At 37.8% G+C, this 19,953-nt stretch overlaps 2 protein-coding genes across 5 annotated transcripts in view; one reads left to right on the forward strand and one right to left on the reverse strand.

Annotated features, from left to right (window-relative positions):
- The window catches only part of LOC123881039 (vacuolar protein sorting-associated protein 13D), a 59,965-nt gene extending 51,152 nt beyond the window's left edge, over positions 1–8,813 (reverse strand). For all 4 annotated transcript variants that reach the window (XR_006799399.1, XM_045929566.1, XM_045929567.1 and 1 more), the window contains exons 1-5: positions 8,578–8,813; positions 8,163–8,353; positions 6,908–7,087; positions 6,198–6,446; positions 5,902–6,069 (exon numbers count right to left, since the gene is read on the reverse strand). Coding sequence is in view for 3 of the 4 variants with exons in the window: in XM_045929566.1 (XP_045785522.1) it covers positions 5,902–6,069; positions 6,198–6,446; positions 6,908–7,087; positions 8,163–8,353; positions 8,578–8,674 (885 nt within the window). In the remaining variant the exon portion in view is untranslated. The remainder of the gene's footprint in view (positions 1–5,901; positions 6,070–6,197; positions 6,447–6,907; positions 7,088–8,162; positions 8,354–8,577) is intronic.
- A 438-nt stretch (positions 8,814–9,251) lies between these two features.
- On the forward strand, positions 9,252–14,251 carry LOC123881069. Its single transcript, XM_045929634.1, has 6 exons — positions 9,252–9,672; positions 9,946–10,071; positions 10,228–10,269; positions 10,930–10,997; positions 11,341–11,544; positions 12,019–14,251. The coding sequence occupies exons 1-6, from the start codon at positions 9,348–9,350 to the stop codon at positions 12,121–12,123; spliced, it is 870 nt and encodes a 289-aa protein (XP_045785590.1). The 5' UTR covers positions 9,252–9,347; the 3' UTR covers positions 12,124–14,251.
- Positions 14,252–19,953: the final 5,702 nt, after the last annotated feature.

A 19,953-nucleotide genomic window follows, 5' to 3' on the forward strand; every position in this document is an offset into this window, starting at 1 on the left:
TCTTAGACAATGCTACAGATCCCCTAGCCATTGCGAGTAGTAGTTCTGCGAATCCTACAATATCTACAACGCCACTCAATGTCAACCTTACTTGCGAAGGAAACAACTCTAATTTGTTTTCTAAATTAAAATTTGATGGTAAATCTTGCGTACGGACTTTTATCCAACGTGCTAATGAATTTTGTCAAGCAAAAAATATAAATTCTGAAAAAATTTTGAAAAATGCCACTGAAATATTTACCGGCAATGCTATTCATTGGTACCGAGGTATTAAGGACTCTGTACATACTTGGGAGGAACTTTTAGTCTTATTAAAGAAAGATTTTAGTGAACCGGATTACGATTACAAATTGAAAGAGGAAATTAAATCACGTACGCAAGGTGAAAAGGAAAACATAGTGATTTACCTTTCTATTATGGCTGGACTTTTCTCGCGACTTAATAAAGAACCTTCAGAAGAGGACAAATTAGAAATACTTCTGCATAACATTCGACCTTGTTACGCGAATGCTTTATCTTCTGTTTCGTCCATTAAATCTATTGACGAATTGAGAACACTTTGTCGGAATCATGAAACTATACAATCCCGATTTTCTCAATTCAAAGATCCTCCAAAAGTCACATCTGATACTCTGGCACCAGATTTTGCTTATTCGGGTGGTAAAACTTACTCTAACCCTACACCAAAATTTAGTAACAACAATTTTAAATTTAACAGAAATAGTAATGAAAACAACAAATCGTTTCACAACAAACAAAATTCCCCAAATTGTAATAATTATGTACACGCTGTTGCAACTAACTCTCAAAAGCGAACTCAGTACTGCGTACGCTGTCGCTCGGACTCGCATAGTACTCGACTGTGTACTGCAGATAGATCTAAGATATTTTGTTTTATCTGCGGCCTCAAAGACTTTAAATCAAATAATTGTCCAAATTGCTCTAAAAATAAACAACCTAATCCAAAAAACTAGAATTTGAGAATTGTGCGGATGGTAAATTTAATGAAAAAGATTGGAAAAATTGGCTTAGTATTATAAATTTATATTTTAAAACTTACAAAATCCACACAATTCTCGACAAAAATTACAATCATGATGATAGGCCTCACGCATCGATACAGGTTAACGGTCTTAATCTTTTAGGTCTCTTAGACTCTGGCTCTAGCGTTACTATACTAGGTAATGGTATTCATTATAAACTAGGCAATCTAGGTCTGCCTCTAATTAATGACGACTGTATTTCTGTGACTTCAGCCGGTGGTCAATGTTTAAAAAGTATCGGTTACATTAACCTGCCTGTTGAGTTTGAAGGTCAATTTCACATCTTGAAAGCATTCGTAATACCAGAAATCAGAACTAATCTTATTCTAGGTGTTGATTTTTGGCGGAAATTCCAACTTTGCCCTAAATATGTCAGCAGTGTTATTACTACGAATAACAATGTTGATAATAACCTTAAGGCTGATGCTTCACATCAACCTTGCATACAAAGCTATAGTAACTTGTCTGATACTGAAAAACAGTTAGCTGATAACATTATTAAGCAGTACGAAGATATTTCATCAGAAACTAAAGGTCTGGGTCTTACTAATATTATCACTCATCATATCGATACTGGAGACTCCCCGCCCATCAGACAACGCTACTATAGAATGTCACCAGCTAAACAACGCATTTTATGTGAGGAACTGGACGAAATGCTAAAGTTAGGTGTAGTCGAATCTTGCGAGAGTCCATGGTCTTCACCAGTCCTTCTGACTCCTAAAAAAGACGGTAAGCTTAGGTTTTGTCTCGATAGCCGTAAACTAAATTCTGTTACTAGAAAAGATGCTTATAAACTACCCTATGTATCTGAAATATTGGACAATCTCAAAAACGCTAAATATTTGTCCAGTATTGATTTATCAAAAGCATTTTGGCAGATACCAATAGCACCTGAAGATCGAGACAAAACTGCATTTTATGTTCCCGGTCGGGGTACTTTTCGCTTTGTTACAATGCCTTTTGGGTTAACAAACGCTCCTGCCACTCAACAACGCTTAGTCGATATTTTATTTTACGGTCCTGAATTTGAAAACTCAGTATTCGTGTTTGTAGACGATATAATCATTGTCTCACCTGATTTTAATACTCATATTTCACTACTAATGAAGGTTTATAAAAAATTGCAAATGGCTAACTTAACCATAAATTTATCAAAATCGGTTTTCTTTAGAAGCGAACTTAAATATTTAGGTTATGTTGTGAACGCTGAAGGATTACACGTGGACCCTGGGAAAGTCGACGCGATCCTTAATTTTAAAACTCCCACTAATAAAAAGGAAGTTAAAAGATTCCTAGGAACAGCTTCTTGGTACCGAAGATTTGTACCTAACTTCAGTACTATCGCAGGACCACTGAACCAATTGACATCTACAGGTAAAAAAGCTAAACCTTTTATCTGGTCTAAAGAAGCTGATGAATCTTTTAATAAACTCAAGGAATGCTTAATTTCTGCTCCTATTTTGGCTTGTCCTGACTACAGTCTGCCATTTGAAATTCATACTGATGCTAGCGACTGCGGAATAGGTGCGTTGTTAACTCAAACTATTGACGGCATTGAACATCCTATTGCATATATGAGTAGATCACTGACGGCTCCAGAGCGAAACTATAGTATCACGGAAAGGGAGGCACTTGCAGTCTTAGTTGCTTTAGAGCATTGGCGATGCTACATCGACAATGGTCTCAAATTCACGGTGTACACTGATCACTCCGCACTCAAGTGGTTCCTCAATCTTAACAATCCTACTGGACGTCTAGCTCGCTGGGGCATTCGCTTGTCTTGCTTTAACTTCGAAATTAAACACCGTCGTGGCGCTGACAACATTATTCCCGACGCCCTCTCTCGCGCATGTCCCGTAGCAGCTTTAGATGCGAGCGATACGTCATCTAGTATCAGTAGTAGTTCGGACCAATGGTACTTAAACATTTACAATGGTTGCCAAAACTCACCAACCTCTTTTCCAAATTACATTGTCAAAAATAATAAATTATACCGCTTTATGAAAAGTAAATGCGCCTTATTACAAGAATTTGAATGGAAGGAAGTGATACCTAAAGAAAAACGCGAACTAATTCTTACCGAATGTCATTCAGAGCCTACAGCTGGTCATTTTGGCGTATTCAAAACTTACAAGCGCTTAACGCTACGCTATTATTGGCCCAATATGCACGCTGATGTAGTGAACTTTATTTCTAACTGTGATACATGCCTATCCTATAAAACTCCTACTCACGGTACTATGGGACAGATGGGTAGACCGAAGGAAGTCTCGCGACCTTTTCAAATGATCTCTATAGATTTTGTAGGTCCCTTGCCCACTAGTCGGAAGCAGCATAGCTATCTTTTAGTAGTAGTCTGTTGTTTCTCGAAATATACTATGTTGTTTCCACTGCGACGCGCTAACACAGAATCGGTTATTCGAGTGCTAGAGGACAACGTGTTTCTAGTCCACGGAATTCCTCAATCTATTGTCCTGGATAACGGAACTTATTTTTGCAGTAAAGACCTGGATACTTTCTTTAAAAAGTATAAAATACCCAACGTATATTTTACACCTAAGTACACGCCGCAAGTTAACACAGTGGAGCGATATAATAAAACGGTCATCACTAGTATAGCTACTTTTATAGAGAACGATCACAGATCTTGGGACACAAAACTGCCAAAAATACAGTTCGCTATGAACAGTTCTGTGAACGAATCTACAGGGTATACTCCGAATTTTATTGTTCATGGGAGAGAACTCGTCTCTTGTGGTTCTCATTACCTAAACTCCGATGTAGGTGATGAATTTATTTTTATACCTAGGGATATCTACTGCGAAAATCTGGGTTACCTTGCTAGTATATTTGATGAAGTTCAAAAAGCATTATATCACGCACATGCAAAAAATACGTCTAATTATAATTTGCGTAGAAAACCTTTTGAATTTGAAGTAGGAGACGTTGTCTATAAGAAAACTTATGTTTTATCTGACAAAGATAAGTTTTTTAGCAAAAAGTTGGCACCTAAATATATAAAGTGTCGCGTCATAGAAAAACGTTCGCCACTTGTTTATATTTTAGAGGATATGTCAGGAAATAAGTTAGGTACATGGCATATAAAAGATCTTAAACCTGTATCTTCTCACTATAAAGTTTAACTTAACTTCACTCAAAAAATATAATTATTACATAGAAGAAATTTAACTTAAATTCATATCATAATATATATAATTACTGTTAATATATATTCAACTTAACTTAGGCTGCGAATTATACTTATTTAACTTTCAGTACCTCGTGTTGATTTACCATCTTGTGGCTAAGTTCGTACGAGAGTTATTGGTTTCTGTACAACCATAAACTCATAATATAAGGATGCGTCAGTAGTTTACAAGAATAATTACTGTTGCTTTTATTGAATGCGTGATGTATGTAAGAGTATGAATGGTGATTATGACAGTGTGTAAGTACGAGCGTTTTCAGGCCTTAGCGAATTTTATCCGATAGGGATAAAATTCTTCGCCAGGCGAGGGGGATATGTAACGTTGTGAAGGCGTTACATTTTTTTAAATAAATAATTCAAAGCATGACATAATACTGACGGACAATGTTACCCGCCACCACTACGTCCTAGACGAGTTGTCCCGTGCGGCCGCTTGAAGCAGGAGGGCACCTCTGCCACGCGGCGCGTGCGCAGGAAGGGTTAGGGTGACGCTGGAATCGTTTTTCACGTCTGACGCGTCGCAGTGAACATATCTAAAGGTAACGTGTTCCTGTTGGGAATACAGGAACACAATATCCCTGTACCCGCACTACCAACTACTACGGTGATCTTGTAAACCCGTTATACGGGTAAGTACTGAATTATTCGCCGTATTAGGATAGTTTTATTTCGTAGCTAACCCACGTGTCATGGATGACCTTGCATTGTTCTTTAGAAAACTATTGTATCTTATTTTACTGTATTTAGCCAATGCAAGCCTTTCATTTTGTTTAATAATCATTTAATCTTTTTCAAATTACATTAGACCTATAATAGCCTTTTAATAGTTAGTATTTCACCTCGATAATATAACATACCTAGCTACTTACTTTGTAAATTATTATACTAGCTGCCTTCTGCATTTAATATGATCTTTTCTTTTGTACCTATGTTAACGTAGCTTCACTCTTTTACTTGTAACTCCGTCTGATTGTGACCACGCATACTACCATCTCACGCTGTGCTTCCGCTTGCTTGTACCGCGTGGTTCACGATCGGATGCGTAGTGAGAAACTTTGCTCACCCACTGGAATGTGCGTTCCAGGTTTCACTGTGACCCTCAAGATTCCACGGTACCCCTCGTGTTCTTGGTACTCCTCGAGCTTCTCGGCACCACCTTGTGCTACTCTGGTCTACGCCAGGCACGCTTACTCGTGGCACCCTCTCCTGGTGTCACGAACCTCCAGGCGCACCTCGCGGCACCCTCTTCTGGTGTCGCGGACCTCTCAGCACCTGGCCGGCGGCCTGCAACCGAGCACCAACCAGCGCGCATTCCACCTCCCTCGAAGACCATCTCGCCGGGTCCCGCTACCTCCGGGACGTCACCGCACGGCACAGCAGGGAAGTACCGCCTACTGCAAGCCTTAGAGACTGTAGTGACAACCGCGAAAGCCCACGACCCTACCTACTTACCACTAAATAAATTCTTGTGTTGGCTTTGGGGTGTTTTCTTTATTCTCGTCTTCACTGACCAACCCCCAACGTCACAATTAGTAGTAGCGGGGCTACTGATTTAGTTGCTTTGAAAAATTGAATTGCTTCGAAAGATCGAAAGTTTTCATATTGTTGGTTTGAACTGTTAGTAAAATATTACAAGTTCATACTCACATCGGTGAGCCTTAGCGAAACTGCGTCGAGAGTGAGATGGCACGCGAGGCGAGGACGCGCGCGGTCGCGCAGCGGCTGCTCGCATCGCTCGCGGCGCACGCGCGCGCTCGCGGTCGACGGCGCCAGGATGAACCGGTGTGCGCCCGCCCACGTCGCCCGCATGCGTTCCTAAAACAGAAACGGTAAGCAGGTGAGGCGTGTTCTGGACCCAGGGTTGGCCTTGTTTTAAACAAAATACTTATAGTGCGTAAATTTTGAGAAACACGTACAACAGTAAGTGGTCGAGGTATACTCACCGCCAGCTCCGCGAGGGTACAGGCGGCCATCATGCCCGCGGGCACCGGCATAGGATCCCAGTATATCGCCAAGTTGTTGAGCTCCAGCAGCTTGAAGGAGCAGGGCTCCTCCAGCGGCGTGAACCCGCGCAGCCAGTTCGCGTCGCACGACTCCGCCGCTAGCGACTCCACGGCAAACCCGCACGCGAACGCGCGCCCGGGACATGTTAGCGCGTCTTCGTAGCGGATGTGCACGTCGTTTAGTTTTAACTGCACACAAAATATTATCTTGGTTTTGGAGTTTCAATGCTTTCTAAAAAGAGTTCTTGTGCGCATTTTATGATTTATAGATCTGAGTTTAAGTCACCAGCTATCATAGGACTTTGATTTCCGCTTCAGCCATATTTTAAGCAACTAACTTATTGAAAAACTTTGTCATGGCATGGTAGGGGCTTACTAGTTAATTTACCTTAACTCAAGTGCGACTTCCTTGCCATGATAGCATGCTTAGTTAGTTCCCATCGGTAGGAAATGTAAATCGGTGGACGAGTATAAAACCTAACATGGATAAAGCAGCAAAAGCAAGAAGACACATAAATCCGACATTTTAATGGCACTACATTAGAGTACATTTTTCTACATCTAAGTATATTTTTATGTAGATGTACAAAAACGTTTGTTCAACACAAGGCATTCGTCGTATACTACACATGGATAGTTAGGTGATGCACCTGTAGGTTTTCCACGATGTTGGCGAGCAGGCCGGTGCCGTAGCTCAGCCAGGAGGAGTAGGAGGCGGCATAGTAGCCCGCGTCGCTGGCCTCATGCTCAGCGCGCCACTGCGCCTCCAGCGCGTCCAGCAGCGCCACCTTGCGCTCGTGTGCGATGGACGCCTCCACGCCACTGTCCCACTAAACCATTGGAAAGATCGAGGTTGAGTAGGAAGAGACGGGAAATCGAGTCTTACAAGACCACAGTTTAGTGTGTCAATATGTGAAGAAAGCATTACTTTGCGGAATTTCATAAAATACAAGGTACTACATGCTTAATTTGCTATAATCAACTGTTGCTAAAAGCAACATACACCACCAACATACAAATACGTCTTGTGTGTTAGTGGTATGTATTGCTTGCTTTTCCTGCTCCTTTAGTGGTGGAAGGGTGGGCGGTGCATAACACGCGACACTTATTGAGTCAAATTAAATCATAGGAGTATAATATTCAGTGGGTTTGCTTGTTGTGCGTAAATCCTGAAATAATCTGAATAAACCGGACGGGACATGATGACAAATATTTTTGTTGGCTTTAAAATATCTTATCTCTCTAAGATGTAAACATTGTCTCAAATTTTTTCAAGATTGTTTCAGCAGTTAATCCGAAAAGTTAACAGACAGACTTGACATTAATAATTTCACTATGGAAAATATAGGTTAAGTATGTGTTGGACCTATGCGCCATCTTTAGGTATATGATGTTATATGTAATAAGGAGAATGCATAGCACAATCATGAGTAGTTTTACCAGCTTACCTTATCATATCATTCTTTATACTATTTACAAAAACTCTTATCTGGACACAAGTTCATATTCAAGGGCAAAGATGACTCTTTAGATTTATTGCCCAATACTAGAGTATCTATTTGATAAATAATAAGTAAACTTTTTGTGAGAACCTACTACCTAATGGACAGACAGAGGCTAGGGTTGAGTTCAGATCTATTATTAGACTTTATTTAGAATAAAAATGAGTTTTACTTATGTTACAGCCTGTGACTTACAGTCAGTTTTTTTGAGTTAAGCCTCATATTATCACCAGAAAGATGAAAAATTACATTATGCACATTTTTGTATCAAAACAAGGTGACAAATCTTGAGCCGCAATAAATCTGTATTCTTTTAACTGTCATAAAGTTGAGAGCAAAGTATACTTATTGTCAATAGATCTTAGCTTTTATGCAAAAAGTCAGGAAAAGAAAGAAGACTTACCTCATCTAGATTGACAGGAGCAGCCACTAGATACAGCTTTTCAATGGCTATGAGCCAGGGTGCGGAGCGTATCTGGCGCACAGGCACCTGTAGCTGCACCTTGCCAATGAACCCTGCCTTCACCTCGATTGGCAGCCCCAGGTGACGCAGAGCATCTTTCTTTAGCGGGAGGTTTTCTAATTCTACTTTGCCTGTGATAAATATATATAATATTATCAATACAAATCAAAAGAAAAGTCCTGACTCAGACTGGCGCTTCCCACCTTTGCAGCCCAAACCTTTGAACCTAGAAAGTTGTAATTTTGCACATAGGTTCCCTGTATAATGTAGACAAGGTAATAGACGACTAATAGATTTGAATTAAAGCGGCAAAATCGAGATACTGGCAGACATTAATAAAGTCGGTCTGGATTACCCGACAAGAGCGCGACGCTCAGCTGATCCGTGTTCAAGTTCTCCACATATTTCCCCAAGTAGTTGTTCAGAACCCATGCCACCAGACCTTCCAACATCGTGCATGGTCGTCTTCTTTTCGGTCTTGCGTATCAAACGCGCACTTCTCTTCTAGTCTCGACACACTGGTCAAAACTTATTTCCTTTTTAAAAATATTTGACTGTCAATATAGGTACTCTTGGAGGTTGGTTTAATATTTTATTATAAAACTGAAACACACATCCTAATTGCCTGAAAAGGAACACTTTAATTGTTATTTTAAATTATTTACTTCCATTTTCAGTGTTTTCATAAAATTGATATTTTGATTTTTGACGTGTGCGGTGTGTCAAAAAATATGACATAATTTTCCTTGACATAATAGTGGTCAAACACCTTTACGTTCCGTTTAACCGAAACAGGACTTGTTATAAAGAACTAGACATTTTGTACATACTTTTACATACTTATTGCCAGTGATTTATCATATAACGAAGACTTTTATGGCATTTTAAGCTTATGATGGTAATTTTTTGTAAATATTGAACACAAATTTAGGGCATTTTTGTGATTTTAACTAATTCAAAATTCTGAAAAAGTTGACAATGCAGTCCGTACAACAATACATAATCACAAAAGTCAAATGTCATTTGATTTGTCAAATGTCAATGCTAAAATTAGCCCAGTCGATGAATTCATAATTTTTTCGTTTCTATGTTTGTTTTGAGTCACAAACATTAGAAAATAATATAATGCAAATTATGAGAAGGTTTTGTAAGATTTCTACGCCAAGTGTAAATGTTTGCTGTCATAAAAACCCGATTAGGTTACATGTTCGATACAGTGCCTCAGTGGGATGTGCAAGTTACAGGAAATTCTCTCCTATTCTTACAATTATCCGAAATTTAGGCCTGGGACCAACCTCAAAAGACTTCGAGGAGACCACTCAGATCTCAGGGCCTCTGACGAAATTGCACGCGACAGAGCTTGTTTTACGATTAAACGATGAAGAAAGAAAAATGTTATTCAATGCATTGGAAGAATTCGCATCAAATAAAATTAAAGAGGAATTTGAAGGTAACTTTATTATAAGTAACCCTGTATCACTGGCTATCGCGGCTGGCGGCTGGAGTGTGTTGTGTTGACCATTTCAACCAAAGCTCCAAAGCTCCAATGTCCGCTCAATGATGATTGATGGAATCTTTGTGGTAACAAATTTCGTTAAGTGGATAGACTGTGAAAAGATGATAGACAAACAGACAGAAGCTTTTGCATTTCTAATACTAGTATGGATGGAGAACACTCTTTCTAAAGTACTTGATATATGTACACTTTTATAATGATTTTCAGATAAATTGGCTGGTCAGAGGTGGAGGTCCAAGCTGGGGCGACCTAGCAAAGTGCCCACGTTAGGTGATGTTGATCCCACAGGCTGCTATTGCCCAGTCCCAGAGGACTGGTTGAAGAAAAAGTATGGTAAGTAAAACTTTTGGAGGTGACTTGCTCAAAACTTAACAGTAATCATTCACCACTTTATGATTCTCTAAAAATCTTCATTAAATTTATTCCAACATTACTGACTCAATTAAAAATAGCTTACTGGTTCATTAAAAAAAACTGTTTTTGTTTCAGCTGCTAGTGTCCCAAAGCCAAGTACTAAAGAGTTATTCCACTGTAAGTATTATTAAGTTCTGAGTTTTATTAGTGCTGTGCTAATTTTACTGTATTACTTTAATTTATAGTGTCTTTCAGTTGTGCACAAAATCTAAACAAACTGACATTTTTGAAACATATAATATAATCCTTATTAAACTCAACTCTTAATTTTAAGTTGTCTGTAGGGTTGGTAAGCGCTTGTATCAATCAATCAGTCAATCAATTTATTGCTTTGGGTTATCTACATTGGTGCTATTCTAAACTTACAATAAGTACAGCCAAAGTGGATGAATTCTTGCTGGGCATGGTATTTCTTGGTATATCACCTGTGTCTACCGGGTGCCACCTGCATATAACACGTGCAAGCATAAGATTCTTAGATTTTGTATGTTTGGTTGCTGTATGAGGTTTCTATAAAACTATGTGTTTGGCTATTATACTATATGGTGTGTTCAGTTTGATAGTAATGATTGCATAAACAATGTTGATGTAAATAATATTCTTCCTTTGTACAAACTTTGTTTAATTTTATTGTGCAAATAATGTGGGTTTTATTAAAATATGTATGAAACTGTTTTATTGGACCTAAATCCCACACTCTAAATAAATTTTTGTCATGTGTAATCAGTTATTTGTGCACAACAGAATTAGCACCAACATGCAGTTGTTTGTTTCCAGTGTCACTAGCAAACTCTATACCCTTCATTGGCTTTGGTTTCTTGGACAATTTCATCATGATTATTGCTGTAAGTCAGTATTTGTATAATGAGTATTTCTCACCTCCTCCATTTAATTGGTATTGTTAATCCAAAAGTGTGTCTGTTTGTTACATTTTTACTCTACCTATCTACTAAATAAATTTCAATTGAATTTTGCACAGAGCTTGTATCTTAGAGGGTCAAGCATGTGCCTATAATGAATAAAAGAATTAAAAAAAACCTGCTTTTCCCCAGGATTCAAGCTATTTCTGTGCCTTTTGTCAAAATCTGTCAAACAGATGGGACATATAAAATTAGCAGACAGACTGACACTATCTCATTTATTATAATAATATGGATTCTATGGATTAATTCTCTTAACTAATACCAGGGTGACAGAATAGAGAGCAGCTTGAGTGCATACATCACTCTGTCGACGATGGCGGCCGCGGCGCTGGGCAACACGTTCAGTGACGTCATCGGCATCGGCTCGTCATACTACGTGGAGCGCGCCGCCGCCATGGTGGGGCTGGGCGCGCCCGCGCTGTCGCCCGTGCAGCTCGATATGCCAATCAGTCGACGATTCTCCAACATGGTCAGTGAAACTTCTTCTTTCTTCCTTCTCTCTGGGCTGGTTTCCGCACTTAAACGTTTTCGTCTTTTGTGCGTGCGTTGCCTCTCCCCGCCAAAGTCTTCACTCCAGCCATCCAATCTCGCTCCAGAAGCCGAGTAGACTGCCCAGGTTGCCTAGGGCTTCATGAAGTGAATTTGGGGATCCCAAATGGCACTCTCATTGTTCTGCCTCGCCCGTGCACTCTAAGAGCACATGCGTCGGTGTTTCATCAACCTCCATACAGGGTCAACATAGAACTGTCAGTGATGCCCATAACGAAAAGGCGTTTATTTAGTGAGCTATGCCCTGTCATGAGTCCCACCATCTTCCTAAGTTTACCTCTGTCCAGGCAGAATAGTTTGTTAGATTAGTTATTCCGTTCAAAGTGAAGAGTTCCATGTTAGAAATATCACAAATTTTTTTTATTTCATTAAATTTTGTTTCATGTTATTTCAGGGTCGAGTACTAGGCATCACAGTTGGCTGTTTCCTGGGCATGACGCCGCTGCTGTTTAAAGACGACGAGAAGAAACCTGACACCAAACAAACTTCAAACACTTGAACTATGAACACCAAACTAGTAATGTAAGATTGACCTAGCTTTATTACTTATAATTAGTAGTTTTCTAAGGATTATTATCAACCTGTATTATATATTTATCACACATATCTGGATATTATTGTATTTTGTATTTATTTATGTACTTAGCACAAGTAATAAAAATGCTTCGACCTGTATAGTGTAAATATACTAGTGACATATTTGAAATACAATATTCGTGATACGTGGCGCATTGGCATTCTATGTCTACTTAGCTGACTGAAAAACAATCTAGAAACGCGTTAGCGACACATGCAAGTACGCTGAAAGAGGTGTTCCATACAGAATGACAGTCATTTTTGTTGTCAATGCAAAGCGCCTCACCAAGAGCCATCCAAGAATCTAAGTTCGCAAATGGTCCTCATGTTGACACTATGTAAACAGATATCTCATCACTAACACTTAGTTACGAGTAAGATCACATTACGCTTGCTGTTGCTAATGGCGAAAATCAAGTTGCCTCAAAACAGGTCGGCAATAGCAGGTCCAGCATACTAGTATTGGTTAGTACAGGTCAGTGAACGCGCTTTTCACGCGACGATCATACTTGCCGCGAACTAACAATCAAACCAACCAATACAGCGTGAGGCAATGTGCGTGACTTATGGGTTTCTGTAAGTTTTCCGCATGTTTTTATCTTTTAAGCCAGCTAATGTACCTTATAACTATTAAGCTAAGCTAAGAACAGTTCTGTATTTAATATGGCTATATAGAGTTACACTGGTGTTTTGTCTAGAAATTATTGATTGAACGCGGCACGCTTCAAATTGTTCAGTAGCGTCGCATATTAACAGTATGTTTCCACCTTGCAAGTATATTGAGCCAACAGCACATTTAAATCTTAGCTATAAAGTGCATCAATAAAAGGATGTGTAACCAGGCTTAAAAATATCGTTCAAAATAATTTAAAAAATTGCAAAAAAATATTTTTCGTGTTTTTTAAATTTTTTTATTTGTAGCAAAATAAAATTGATATTTTAATATATTGATATTTAAACATTTCTAATTTACCAGTAGCTCGATTCCGTAAAACCTGCATAAATCATTATTACAATCGCGATTGTTCATTAACTTTTACTATTCTTGTTATAACAATAGTGAGTGCATTGTAGCTAATAGTGAGTGAGCGTCAACCAATCACTGAAGTGATTGCGATCGGAACATTATAGATGTCATTCTAACGCAACCGAGCTGCAGGTATACCTGTAGGAACGCTATTTAGTAATTTTATAAAAACTAAAATTAGTGCCATTCCTTTTAAAATATTTTACTATGGCTCGATTTTTTAATGTTTACAATTTAGTTAAGTTAAAAATTTACGATATATTTATGGCCTCGCAAAGTGTAGTTGTAGTGAAAAATTTTGATGTTCTCTTCGCACACTATAAAATTATTCTATACTCGTTTTCTAACTCCGCCTCGAACGGATTGTATCAAACGGATCGTTAGTAGGCAATAGATACATCTTCTGTATCCGCAATAAGAGTGCGGTCCGTGTGATGCTAATCAATGCATCCAGTTGTATATCAAAATCCGTTGCGTCCGATGCGTGCGAGGCGGAACTGTAGACATTTACTTAGACAACTAGACAAAGAAACAAAACTGTAAAATCTGCTTGATGCGATCCTTCCGGCCACTTATCTCAGTACGGTCATTGCGTGCTGCTGACGTCACTCGCATGATCTGTGAAAACTGCGTTACATTCGGCGCGTGCGCTTCGCTCCTAGTGTACATACTTGTCTCAGATTCACGCACGCAATAAAAAACAATGTGACTTATGACTAGTCTATAATAAATAATGTATATCTATGTAAGTATAAGCTATTGAAGAGTGAGAAGTTTCTATTAAACTAAGCAAAATGTATACCTAGTTATTTATAACCTAAAAATGGCAGACGAGTCGCCAAGATATTTAGCGTCATGGAATGGCGAGGTTCAGATGTCTATTAATAGGTTCTATGCGTTTAAATTGAGAAGACCATTGGCAAGGTATTCCAATCTTACTACCGGAAACAAAAAATCACTTGATTTTTAATATGTGTGTTTTTTTTAAACCGTCCATTCTGCCAGAGCCTTTTTTCCACGCACTTGCAAACTGTGGAACCAACTCCCTTCGGCGGTGTTCCTACTAGGTAGGTATTAAGGGGTTATTTAAATGGCGGACCAACTAATTCCTGAAAGACCAGCAACGCATTGGTGGTACCTCTGGTGCTGCAATTGTTCGTGGGCGGCGCGGCGGTAATCACTTAACATAAGGTGACCCGCCTGCTCGATTACTCGCTATTTTTATTTAAAAAAGCAACAAAAATATAAGAATAACCAGAACATTTTAAAACACTATAATAAATTTGGTGATGCTCTTCTTAGTTGAAATGCATAGTATGCGTCTATAAAACGACCAGATAGCAATCATGGCTAAGGTTTGGAATAATCTTCCGCGATTTGTGTTTCCTACCAATTACAATCCGGGTATAATCAGGTGTGATTGTGGTCAAGAGTTTGCCCATAATGAATTAAAAAAATTGGAATATTGTGGAAATTGTAATTGATATACTTACTCGTACGAGTTACGATCGAATTTAAATCTATCTGTAATCTGTCGATAACTACTTATAGGATTAATTAGAATACGTGTTGAGAATAGGTACAAGCTAATGGACGATCAGTGGCTTTAAATATAGTCACTTCCACCTGGCGTGTATCCTACCCTGACTACAGTACAGATACATGCCCCAAATGCCGAAAGTTGTCGATTGAGTCCCAAGATATCTTTCCGCTTAGGTCGTCGACGGAACCCGAGTTGAAAGAATTAGAGAACTCTAATGACACGACAAGTAGGTATATTAACTTATTGACAGATTAACAGAGATTGAAGTAGGTACTAATTTCGGCCGTTAGTCAAAGAAAGAAAAGTTAGTTAAAGAACAAAAGCTAAAGACCGACGGACAGGACGAAATTAGGGTTCCCTGTTTAATACGGAACCCTAATTAAGCAAATGAAGAAATATAAAAAAAAAACCATAATCACTCTTTTATAATAATAAAAAGTAACCTTGACCTGATTCACTAATCAATGTTCGTTTGTGTAGATTTATTAGGAACAATTATGATTGGTAAAAATACTCTTCATTTGTTTAACAAATGGGTGAAGAAGATTGCTGTTATTACTTTGTAACTGTTAAACTTTCGGCGCTAGGGCCATTGGTCATTGCTTAGACTGCATCATCATTCGAAATCATAAAGATCAAAGCACAAATGTTATTTTTCGAACAATTCTAATTTTAATTTAACTAAGTAGTGACAGTTTTCTTTAGTCAATGTAAACGAATTTCATAATGTAAATGTATTCATATTACCAACTGTAATTTGTTATATCAACTATCAATAAGAATTTTTGACTTTGAGAGAATTATAAAATGATTATCTACATCATAAGATTTTTTTGTTTTATATTACTCATCTAAATGTTTAGGTCTTACCACAAAACCTTTAGGCTGTAACCTATAGAGCGACTACTTTTGACTTTGCCAACTTAACTTTCGAGCTAAATGCAGTTTAAACCGACGTTTAATACGTGTGGGTGTGTTGTATCGGATAATTAGGTTTAACGTCTGTTTAAATAGCACATAAAGAAGTTATTGTGGTGAGACCTTTAAGCTTAGCTTTCAAATTCATCATGATCAATCCATCGCCGACCTATACTGAGGACGGACCTCTACTCTCACAATGAGAAGGGTTTATGATTGACAGATATACAATTTCCTCACGATATTTTTAAACAAGTCAAAACATTTTTAGTAACTAAACTTTTAAATCGTCAAATGCATCTACCACTGGTTCGCAATACCTACTTTTCCTACTGAAAATAACCAGCAAGAAACTCGGCGGTTGCACTTTTCGAAGTCTAACGAGCTGCAGGTCAAATAATATATAATCTTCGATTGTATGTGCTTTTTTCAGGAGCATGATTTAAATGTGATACCCAAGTGATACTTAATTGCTTAAAACGCACATAACTTCCGAAAACTGCAAGCCTGGGATCGAACCCCCGGACCCCGAAATAGGAGGCAGACGTGAGACGTCTTAACTACTGCTATCTACGCTGCAGGAGCAGCACTCCGGGCAATCCCCGCGGCCACTACCAGGGACTACTATTCACATGTAGGTATACATAAGTTCACAGAGGGATATGAAAGGAATCAAACACTTGAGTTTCATAATTCAATTTTATTTTTAATACTGTCTAAGAAATAATTACATATTATTAGCTTAAATACAAAAGCAATTAATGTGATTAAAATGCACATATCCCCCTTGCACACGAATACAAAAACTTACTATCCAGAGTTCCGTAGCAGCTGCCAGTCTGATTGCTGTTAGTAGATAGAAAACAAACTTATACAAAAAATTTGTACCGAAGTATTATATTATGCATACTACTTATTTTAGATTAAACCATTAATTCTCACATTTCACAGCCTTTATACCAATAATTCTTAATACAATAATTTAATTAACAAATAATCAACCTAAAGGTCGTCCTCGACTTCTAAGTCGTTACAATATAACCCACATACATATCACACCGCTCAAAACGCTGGTTCAGAACAAACCGAGCGACAAACTCTAGATGCATGCTCGAGCACTTTTATCACGGATAATTTGGTATCGTCCTTATCCATTGTGGATAGATTTGTCATAACATGGGATTTGTGGCTGCTTTGATCGATACAGTTGTAAGAGACATATATTGTGGGCCAAAAAAGTACCCCGGGACTGTCCTTCACTTGAGCAGGCCTTAAGTTATTCGTGGGAGAAATACTCGGGCATGCGAAAGTACCAAAGCGTGCACTTGTCGCATTTTCTTTTACTTCTGTACTGCAAACTTGAGTTTTACAAATTAGGTGTTATTCTTTACAAAATATGATGTACAGACAAATCCTGCCTTTCAGCATGCAATACATGTAATTTTAAAATAATTTATTCTATTATAGTTCTTTTACATACCGTTCATAATATTAATTTTGGTACCTATACAATACTGTTAATTTATTAAATTATTAAAAATCTTGCCATTGAAAGCGTATCTACACAACACGACTTAAGGCTCATATTGAAACGATAAACGCTGAAATGACAGAACCTGTGCGGCGCGAGTCAGTTATTACCTTTAGAAAAACTTTTTTCTACGGAACCCTCGCATACAATTACTAATGATTTATTACTAGTGATAGTTTATTAGTCGTACCTTAGGTATACGTAATTGGTTCTTTTAAAATTATACTGAGATCCATTTTGATAACCACTATCTTTTATGTTATTTTGTTTTCACAATTTTTTGTTAAGTATTTATTATGGTCTCTTTACCAAAAGAACTACACATTGAGCCAATACAAACAGTGTTTACTAGAGGATACAGATCAACCATTTCAGAGTAGCCTGTAAATAAATATTCACCAAGCAAAAGTTTGAAAATTATTAGATCAATCCCACTATTATTTAAATTTTGCGCGCGCACGGTCATCGACCTGAAATAAAAAGCGCGCGAGCGAGTTGTCACCTTTGCGCCGCGTCGCGAGCAATCTTTATACAATATCACTCACGATAGTTTAAACGCTAAGATATCAAAATGCAAGCCTCTTCCTTACATGATTGTAAGCAGCGTGCAACACGACACAGTGCCTTTAGTTATTTAGGTTTTAAATTAGGTACTTACATTTTTTATTTAACTTATTAATTAATTATTAAGTTAATAAAATGGACAGCGCTAAGGCCAAGGCATATTATGACAGAGTCAAAGCGACACGACGCGTCTTTACTCAAATGTTAAAAAATAAAGTGAACTTTATAACGCGTCTCATCTTTCTTCGCTTCGACAATGCGGCAGTGTACCTTGAGCCTAACAAGCGACGAGGGACGACTGTTGACTAGAAGGCATTTTCAAGTAAGAACTAATTGAGCTGCAGAATTTAGTTTGACACGGTATTGTTAAAAGCTGATATTATGGGACCTAAAATTGATTTTTACGTTTTGTTTCATTCATTCATTCGGATATTCATTTCAATAATAAGACAAGTGTAAATTAAAAATTTTCAACACCCTCGACAAATCATTTTCAAATAAATAATTATGTATATCTAGGCAACGTCCATCTTGACAGCCTGACATTTTTCAATTGACACTTGAATATTATGAACCTAACGGTTATCTAACCTTCTTTTCTACAAGAAAACTAGAAAATAGCTGATAACTTTTAAACGGCTGAACCAATTTTTTTGGATTATAGCTAAGAACACTCTCGATCAAGCCACCTTTCAAACAAAAAAAAGTAAATTAAAATCGGTTCATTCGTTTAGGCGCTACGATGCCACAGACAGATACACAGATACACAGACACACAGATACACACGTCAAACTTATAACACCCCTCTTTTTGGGTCGGGGGTTAAAAAAAAAATTGAAATAGTATAGTACACCCGCAGGATCAATTAATATGTTGTGTTGCATTGCACAACTTTGTTTGCATGTGCGTACCACGAACAAACATCGAACAGTGTATCTGTTCATGATCGTGGCGATCCAACTTGTTTGTATTCGTACGTGCGTACTCACTCATTACCTATATACGAAATCTCAATCATTCAATATCACATAATTAGAATATTTAAGTAGATCAACCCAAATTACAATTTAGTATCTCCTGCAAAATCACATTTTTAAATTTTACAGGGCCAGCCTCACAGAAACCAAAAATAGTCAGTTTTCAACTTTGACGCGGCTAGGTACCGCTTCGGCACAAAGGCAAAGGTCAGACGGTCAATAAATATCGCATTAAAATTTATAGGACTAATCTAATCATTGATGAGTGTGATGTTTGAGTATAGGGAGAATTGTGTGAGGCTACCTTTGCTCATCTATTTTAAAATAGTTGCTAAATACTTACTAAATAGAGCTTATTATGCTATAACAACGTGGACCGTAGACTCGATGGGTAGGCGCAAAAAAATCGTGACAAATAAGCACGCCCTAAAGCACAACATTGATTTATGTATTCATTGAAATACCTTATGAGTGCTAACTATTCGTTACTCAAATGCTTAGGTCTACTTTCCTGACGAATTATTGCAATATTTATTGACCAACAGAACCTTGTCGAGGTGCTATCACGCACAATAAGCTATAATGGTCTAAATAGTCACACCGACCAGTCATCTGTAAATGCACTCAAACAATGGTGCTAATTCTAGTAATACTATCCTTTTCCGCTAAGAATAATGTGAAAGGGATACCACTAATTTTAAATGTCAATTTAGTTTATTTAAAACGTTCCCACTAGTTTAACAAGAAACAAAGATGTTATAAAACAAAGTCTGTTTTAAGAGATCTTAACTTTAACAGACTTAAGACAGCGTTAAAACGGGACAGTGTTACACCGCTGGCATAAATCTGTCTCGTTTTAACTGAAACTTAGGTCTAAGTAAAGTCAAAGTCCGCTCCATAGATTTCAACCTATGACTATGTCTTAAATTAATCGGATACCTGGCGTGTTTACTTCGCTAAGAAAATATTTTTTTTATTGCTCTATAATTATCGATCTATGCATTATTGCCTTTCTAACGAAACCAGTATGGGCGCATCGGTTAGATGGTTTCAAAGTCTATAATGGACTCAAGTAGAAATATTTTTGTGTTTTTTATAGATAGATTGTTGAGTGACTAGTGGAAACTCACAGAGATATATACAACCGAATTAGCACCGTTGTTTCTTTAAAATGTGCTTTATAAATAAAACA

Source organism: Maniola jurtina, chromosome 3 (genome assembly GCF_905333055.1).
Source record: "Maniola jurtina chromosome 3, ilManJurt1.1, whole genome shotgun sequence".
Classification (NCBI taxonomy): Eukaryota; Metazoa; Arthropoda; class Insecta; order Lepidoptera; family Nymphalidae; genus Maniola; species Maniola jurtina.